Source organism: Anas platyrhynchos, chromosome 5, assembly GCF_047663525.1.
Source record: "Anas platyrhynchos isolate ZD024472 breed Pekin duck chromosome 5, IASCAAS_PekinDuck_T2T, whole genome shotgun sequence".
In the NCBI taxonomy this organism is placed as follows: domain Eukaryota; kingdom Metazoa; phylum Chordata; class Aves; order Anseriformes; family Anatidae; genus Anas; species Anas platyrhynchos.
Genome location: NC_092591.1, coordinates 30,783,950 through 30,792,457, shown reverse-complemented (window position 1 = coordinate 30,792,457; position 8,508 = coordinate 30,783,950). Strand labels below are relative to the sequence as shown.

Below are 8,508 nucleotides of genomic sequence, written 5' to 3'. Positions count from 1 at the left end.
GGCAGAACACCAAGTTTCTATTCTAACATATATAAATTTATAGCCACGTTTGTGTGTGCATGGACTTTGGTGTCTGCCAAAAGAGAGAAGAAAATGGGAATTTAATATATGAAAATGGGAATTTAATATACTATCTACAAATTGCACTTCAAAGTAATTTCTACCTGTGCCTTAGCACTGAGGAGCGTTACTGCGATACAAAAGAGGCTGGAAGCCATCAGGCTGAGCCCAGAAAATGCCAGGGGAGTCCGTGTGAACACGAGTGTGTGGCTGTGCAATGGTAGTAGCAGCGTACCTGCATGCTGTGTGCCTCACCTGAAGAGCTGTATCGCCACAAAGCACATCCCTCTGACGTGTTACAATCGGTAGGAAAGCTGCAAATCTGCCCTGACCTCAGGGCAAAACGTACAGAGCAAAATACCACAAGCGAGCGTTTCCAACACGAGGAATAAAACCGGATACCTAGGGAATCTCAGACAGCTCTGCCGATGATACAACAAGCCCTGCAGCAGAGACAGTCAGCCTCCCATTGGGAAATCCCAGATGCCAGGGATGACTCCAAAGTATTCCCCAGGGATTGCACACAGACTGAGCCTAAACTCAGTTAAGCAAAACCTCAGGGAGGCAGCTCTGCACGTGCCAACCACCTTGAAAGGTCCCATTGCAGGAGCTCCTACTGAAAACAGCGATTAATGCCTTCCTTCAGACCACCAACGGGTATCTTAAAGCCATACCTTTGAATTCTGACAACCTCATAATGAGGTGAGCGGGGTCTGACCCAGGAGAAGGAAAAGAGGCGCTGAGTGCACAGCCCACACACAGGTGCCTCCCGAGCTTCTTAAAAGGGAATAAAAAACCTTGAAGAGTTTGTCTTGGCTTTCCTTCAACTCACGCACTAGAACTGAGGTGGATATCTTGAATCCCAATATGAAATGTTCCCCGAGTTTTTATTATACCTTGTTTTCCCTTCCTTTTTTTTTTTTTTTCTTTTTTTTTTTTTCCCTTGCAGTTCTGCTCTCAGAGCAGCGCCTGCATCTCTCTCAAGCACTTTCTCATTACTTACAATTCTCATCAGCAGAAGGAGGTGAAATACCAGTGCTAAGCCTGCCTGCCTCTCACCAAGCAGCCAGCCAGTGCAGTAATTATTTTCTCCATCCTTATGCTGCTGGTGGAGCAGTCTTTTCTCTATTCAGGGAATACGCTAGGTAAGGATACTTTAACAGCTAGTGTTTAGCCACATGGCATAATGGCAGTACGGGCATGAAAAATGACTCAGGACACTTACCATGGTGAGCACACGGCCACAGTGATCTGTGAGCCTGCTAATGGCCTCAGAGAGGCCATAAAGTCAAAGGTTTCATCGGGCCATACTAAACCATCGGCAGGGCTGCATTGGTAGAAGGTGGCTGTGCTGAGATGCTACGGAGTCTGGGTGTGCCTGCACGGGCTGGGTGAGAGGGGAGAGGTGGAAGTAGGTTTCAGAAAGGTTGTGTCATCTTCACCTCGGCCCAGGTCAGAGCTGTGACAAGTGTCTGAGCCACGGGGCAGAGACCAGCCTGGAAACCCTACTGTGCCCAGCTGACCGCTCTCACCTGCCCAGGCTGCTGCCTGGGGACCCCAAGTCAGAGGTGGGAAAGGCACCATGCACACGGATAAATCATCTGAGTGTGTGATGTCTGGTTTCTGATTGCTAACCCTGTGTCCTCTGCTTCTGCTGCAGCTGCCTGTCCTGTGAAGCAACATGAGTCTCAAGGGATCCCACGGCAGCAGCTCTGGCTCAGCAAAGTAAGGATCTCCATGGTGGGCTCCTTCCATCTCATGGCTGGTACCTCTGCTCCTTTCCACCACCCAGGGGGATGCTTCTGGGGGTCCCACTTGCCATCCCCTGCAGACCACAGGGGTTTGTTTCACCCTTCGTGGGCACCTCACGAGCTGTGGTGGTACCCAGCGTCACTGCCTCTCACCTCATGGGCATGACTTTCCTGCATGTTCCTGGTCTCTGGAGAGTTGGGTACAGGTGTAAGAGTGCTGCCGACCACCGCCAGCACACAGGGGGACATTGTGACAGGAGCTGCCGGCCACCCCCTGCCTCAGCCATGGCACCTGAGGTGCCACTTTGATCCTCCCCTGTCCCCACTGTTCCCTCAGGCTGCGCACTCCCACACACAGCCTGGGCAGGCAGGGCAGGGGGAGGGATGGCCTTACAGGGGATATAACCCATTCCTAGGGGCCTGACACCCCAAACTCAAAGCATTTTGCTCTCAGTTACATCCTTGCACATTTTTACAGGGGCTGCTTTCTGTGTCTGACCAGCAGGAGTGGGTTTTAAAAGGGTCCATTAACAAGGGCCCTAAGGCCTAAGCTGCCTTGGGTTTAGGTGGACTCAGTGGTAAAATGGGGGTTCTGCTTATCCCTAGCACGGTCAGAGGAGCAAACACAGGCAATTTGGGGCCACAGCATGTCAGATAGCCATGGTGAGGAGGGCAGTTCTGCTCTCCCTTGGGATTGCCATGGGGCTGCAGCGCCAATGACCGCGTGCATTGCACGTGAGAGCAGATGTTAACAAGGTTAACAAGTGACAGCTGATTTCTGCCTTGTCTCTCTTACAGTGGCAGCATGGGCAGAGCAGACGGAGCCTCCAAGCTGAGCGCAAAGGACCTGTACGGTAAGTCATGCCCATGGACATGTAGGGTTTGCTATAGCAAGGGCACCTCTGGAGATCTGGAGCCAGCTGCTAGGGAGCTTTAGGCTGGTACTCAGCCCTGTGTATCAGACCTCCACGCACAGCAGCTGCCCTGAGATGGCAGTGAAAATGCACCTTGCCTCCACGCTGCCATCTCCCACGCGGGGCCCAGCGGTGATTTCGTGCAGACAGGCAAGCAAACGCTTCCTCTCGCTCCCCACCTGCCACCCAGATCCTCTCTAGTTATGCTAGCGAGATAACCCCATAAGGGGCCCAACAAAGGAAAAACTGTCCTCAGCATGTTAATGATTATACTCTTTTAACTACTCGGTGAGCCATGAAAACTCCAGTGCCCTTTGGCTGGTCAGAAGCAGAGGGAATTGGTGGGATTGGCGCTTGTGCAGAGCCTGATCTGCAGCTTGTCCATAAACCACCAGAGCTCCAGAGGAGCCAGCGAAACACGGGCTGAGGAGCAGTAGAGAACATTTAGGTACCAATAACAGTTGTTCCTAATCTTAGAAGCTCTCTTAATGCACCCCAGGTGAAGCCCTGGCCTGTGGGGTGTGCTGGGATGGGCAGAACAAGCACAGAGCCGTGTCAGAAGTCATCCCCCTCAGCTGCTCTCTGGATAAAGAGAAAGGGTTTTGTCAGGGGGAACACTTGCAGCTTTTAGGGAGCCCAAACCTGCAAACTCTCCCACCAGAGAGCTGTCAGTTTGCCAGGTTGGTGCTTGCATAGGGTGTGGAAGGGCTGTGACAGCTTGTATTTGGTTGGCAAGCTCCCTTTAGTGCTGCAAGGCAAGAGTGGCTGTGCTTGTCCCTGGAAAGTGCTTTTGGTTGCTGAATGGCTTTGCCTGGAGTTTTATCAGTGTGGAGCGGCCTGAAACTGTGTCCCTGAAATGATGGATTTCAAGAAGAGGGCACTGGGAAAGATTGGGGCTGTACTGAGAGGATGAAGTGTTAAACACAGGAACTGCTAACTGAATAGCTGCAAAGAAGTGAAACATGGGAATAAAGGTGGATGAGCAATTTAATGCTGCTGGACAGGGCTACTTCTGGCGTCGATGCTGCATGATGGGCAGGTGCCAAGAGAAGGTTTGAATTGTGTCTGCCATTTGTCTTGGGATGAATGGACATGTGTTAAGCTCAGAAAGAAGAGAGAGGCTGAGGAGTGGCAATGTTCGGGTGCTGCTTCACTCTGCACACAGGACTGCCATCTCAGTTGAGCTCGTCCTGCCGCTGACAGCACCATTTCCTTTGCTCTGCTCTGAAAGCTCTTGCAAATCTTGCAAATCAGGGCCAGAAACATTTTAGTTGCAAGGTAAATAGAGAGCCATACAGAGACATGAGAAAATGAAACTGAGAGTTGAAAACTGTGTTGGAAACAGGGCATGAGCTCAGGTTAGCACCCACTGATGGAGACAGCCCAGGGCTCTGAATTATCAGGGTGTTGGGGTGGGATCTAATTGTGTGCACAGAACTGATGTGGCAGCATCTGGTGGTGAGTACTGCCCACCCTGCAATGCCTTCATCGTAAAAGCAAGCAAAGGGAAAAGGTGAAAAACTGTTTTGAAACCAAACACTTTCTCAAATAAGTCATTTTAAATGCTGAGTTACATCTTCACATCTTCTTTTTTTTTTTTTTTTTTAATGGACACACCCCGAAAGCAAATTTCAGCAAGAACAGGACCTCTCCCACCAAATTCCAGCAAACCTCAAACAAGTACTGTAAGTCCAGAGGCCAAATCCTCAAGAGGAATTAAATCACCGGCCCCTGATTTCCCTCCCGCCTCAGCAGGGCACTATGAGGGCTGCAGTAATTTACTGCAGAAATCAGTGGCTGTCAGCTGGCTTGGCCGCATATGCACAAGCACGTCCGTGGAGTTTATGCCTGGCAGAGCTTGAGACTTGCTCACTAATTCAGCATGCCTTTTCCAAAGGACACTCAGTGTGAGTTAAGCCAGCATTTAAATGTTTGGGTCCCCTTCCCACTTGAATCCTCCCTCCCCCAACATCAGTTTCTGCTGTGAGCTGGCACATTTGGGGGTGGAGGGCAGGCAAGAACTAAAATTCCAGGGAGAATTATGTTTCATAATGAAACAAATCACATCAAGCTGAGCTGGCCTTGATTATGTGATTATGATGCTGCTAAGGGACATTCAGAGCTTAGGAGACTTTTTATGTTTCCATTTTTCTCCGGTGCAGTCAGGCTGGACCCTCAGCCTGTGCACACTGCCAGGCCTCCAAAATCTGGGTGTGATGAGCATGCAGACATCTGCTGCATTTTAAGCTCGCTGGGTAACGTCCTTCTGCAGATCCAAAGCACACAGGTGTCTTAGATTGGATATTAGGAAGAATTTCCTCATGGGAAGGGTGGTCAGGTGTTGGGGCAGGCTGCCCAGGGAGGTGGTGGAGCCACCATCCCTGGACTTATTTAAGAGATGTGTGGATGTGGCACGTGGGGACATGATTCAGCGGTGGACTAGGTAGTGATGGTTGGTCTTGATGATCTGAAGGGTCTCTTCCAACCTCAATGATCCTGTGAATCGATGGGCTCACAGCACCCAGGTCCCAGCTGCTGGGCCACACAGATCCACAGAGGTGCCAGCCCCTGAGGAAGGTGGCTGCCCTGGTGTCACAGCTGGCCTGCTCTGAGTGCTGTGACACCGGGTACACGACACAGCACCAAGTCTTTTATGTTGTGGTGAGCACAGAGGGATGCAGAGAGACCCAAATCACCGGGGAATTCTGCAGAAAAATGACTTACAGCCCTGAGATATCTTCCCCTGGCTCTATCCCTACCAGAATCTTGATCAGAGCTCTTTCTAGGGTGCTCAGCCATCCTTGGAGTTGCCCGGCTGTCATGGGAGCCATGTCATCCTTCCCACCCCCCTCAGCAGAACAGCATCACATTTGCTCAGCTCCATGTTCTGGAAGCATCTGTGGCTGCTCGTACAGAGAGCCCCGGCTCGGCGGGCAGCAGGGGGAATGGCTGGCACCTCTCAGGTTGCCACCTTGCTCAATGCACAGCAACCGGCCGAATAAATGTTAATGCGTGCCATAAATAAATTAAGCTGCTTCTCCGCTTACCAGCATCTCTTCTGAACCCAGATGAAAGGCCGTGGGGGGGAAACCAGCGTGGCTCTGGCAGGAGCCAAGGGAAGGGCTGGAAGGGAGGTGTCTGTGCACAGCGGTCTCCCCGGCACTCTTGCCACCCCTTTCTGTGGCAATAACCGGGTGGACTTTTGCAGGCACTCATCCAAGCTGCTTTTGTGGTTTATCGGATGGCGCTGTCTGTCGTGAGGGATCAGGCACTGTGACCGTGAGGAGATGCATAGAACTGAGGGGAGTTTAATGGTTATAGCGAGTTTCACACAGGGCTAGGAGAAGGAAATGGCCCTGCAGCAGAGCTCACTTCTGTTCAGTGCCAAGTCTGTCCCTGCGATGCTCAGCTGCTTTCTGCCCTGCCAAGAAATGGCACCAAGCTGCCCACCTTCCTCAATATGCTCGTTTCTGGGAAAGACCCAACCTTGGTGTGGCATGGGACTGGAAAAGGGAGTTTAGGGCATAAGCACTGCTGATGGCCTGAGTTAGGCTGGAGAAACACGGAGCTGCAAGGCAGCAGCATGCGAGGTGCGATCACTTGACACTGCACGCCTCCCGTAACCCAAGAAAGGCTTCAGCGCTGTAACAGGACACGGGATGCGAACACAAAGAGAAGCGCCGCTCCCAACGGGCCCCAGGATGGGTATCATCTGCCTGGGGAGCCGTGGGGAGAGGAGACCCATCAGCTGTAGGTAGAATATGCCGATGGTGAAGGACTGACAGGTTTAATGGTCACAGGACAGCTCCTTGGGGTCTCTGCAGGCCTCCTGTATCTCCTCCTGGGGCTACGTGGGGAAGATAAGACTGGACAGCCCCCTGTGTGTCCCCTGGCCTGTAATTCCTTGCCAGTTGCTCTCCCACGTCCCCACTTGCACCCTGGGTGAGCACGAGGTAAAGCAGGGCCTTGGCGAGACACCTTTACAGACAGGGCTTGTGCCAGCTCAAGCAGAAAGACAGAAACACTGACTGGATACCACCTTTTTTTTCCCTAAGATTATCAGGCGTTTACCAGCCCAGTTTTTCTTGCACACTCCTCCCAAAGGACTTGCTTGCTGCTTGCCCAGGATCTCGAGCACAGGACAGGGCGCAGGGACACACAGCTGTCTGCCTCCAGCGGCTGCACCACCGGGACCAACACATTTCACCTTTCCCCTGCTCCTGCCCGGTGCCAGCATGGTCTGACAGCTGCTCAGAGGAGGGAGCGTCCCTGCTGATGTTTTCCCAGTACAATGGGGCAACAGCAAGGAGCTGAAATGTTCCTATGATAGGTGGAGAGAAAGGCAGGGCAGCTTTCCCACCTGCTGCTGTTGTTGGCTTCCTCAGCCCGCCACAAGAAAGCCCCCGGGCAGCGCTGATCTGCTCACACGGCTCCAAGTCAGAGCACTGCCTGAGACACTGGCTCCCCATCTCCCCCGCCGTCGGCCTTGAATAACTCCCTTGTCTGCCCCCCGGCTCCCTCAGTGCCACTTCAGCGTCTTTCTTCACGTCCCCTTTCCCACCCGAGATTCCAGCTTCAGATTACGCCGGCTCCTCTGCAACGCTGCCTTGCGGGTGAGCCTTTTATTTAAAGCCTGGAAACGTAATACTCCAGCTGGAAACGGGGCTGGAAGAAAGCAAGCAAGCCAGCATTCCTGGTGGTTCCTGCGGACCAAAACCCGGTGGTGGTGCAGCCGGGAGGTGAAGGCTCTGCTCTGGGTGCTGCTGGCTCAGCTTGGCCCTGGCTGCTCTGAGCAGGCAGCCCTCACGTCCCCATTGCAATGCTTTTGGGATGGCAGCTAGCAATGGGGTCTGCAGAGAGGCCTTTCCCCCTCTGACCCCACAGTGCCTGGTCTGCACCTCCAGCAGCCCTTTTTCCTTGCTGCTTCAAGCCTGCTGAGTGCAATTTCTCCCCTTGCATGAAGGATCTGCCCAGAGTTTACTCATAGGGACATTTTCTTGAATGGAAATGGGTTGTTGGACGTGCCCAGGTACTCTGGGAACAAACGCTGGATTAGTTACTTAATGACGACAAAAACAATAGGGGAAACTTTTTATTATGAGTGGTTTTTGGTTCTCAAGTGAAGCAAATTTGTCACTTTGTTTACTTAAGTCAAGGGCCTGATATTCAAAAAATGTCATTACCGGCTACGGGGAGTTTAGAAAACATCATTTTGAATTGTTCAGTGAAAAATAACCTGGCATATTTCTCCCAGCTCTGATTTTAAAGGGACAGGGAATGCCTCTGCCTGTGAGTTTCTCAGTAGCCTGTTTATTTTCTGCCGAGCGGCCACTCAGGATACTGCTGGCCATCCCTCGGCACGCCGGGACAGGCAGGCAACGTTACCTGATGTGCACGGCCCGTGCACAAGGGTCAGGTTTTTATTTGCTCTTCTAGAGTGGGTTGTGTCTTCAGCTAATAAAAGAAGAATGTGAGCAATTGGGCTTGAGCTAGTGGCAAATATTAGGCATGCCAGGGAGGAATTTAGCCTCCTGACACCGACTGGCTGCCAACATGCTATCAGGCAACAGCTCCCCGCTGCCCAGCCCATTCACACCCCCAGCGTCAATGAGAGCCTTCTCATTCACTTCGGGAGCTTCCAGATCCCAAAGGGGGATGGCTGTCCCCGCAGATTCCCAGTGTCACAGCCACTGTTACTGACTGCCGCTGGCATTCAGAGAGGCCCATGGTGGTGGCAGGAAGGGCAGGGTGCTCGAGGCTTTGGAAGAAGCTGCAAAGACGCT

General features: G+C 52.3%; 1 protein-coding gene across 2 annotated transcripts in view; it reads left to right on the top strand.

The window, feature by feature from the left end:
- EPS8L2 (EPS8 signaling adaptor L2) overlaps nt 1–8,508 on the top strand; it is a 61,691-nt gene that overhangs the window by 17,994 nt on the left and 35,189 nt on the right. The window contains exons 2-3 of one of the 2 annotated variants that reach the window (XM_038179457.2): nt 1,721–1,785; nt 2,610–2,665. In XM_038179457.2, coding sequence (XP_038035385.1) covers nt 1,742–1,785; nt 2,610–2,665 — 100 coding nt within the window. In that variant the 5' untranslated portion in view covers nt 1,721–1,741. The remainder of the gene's footprint in view (nt 1–1,720; nt 1,786–2,609; nt 2,666–8,508) is intronic. The other variant, XM_038179458.2, reaches the window with a different exon arrangement.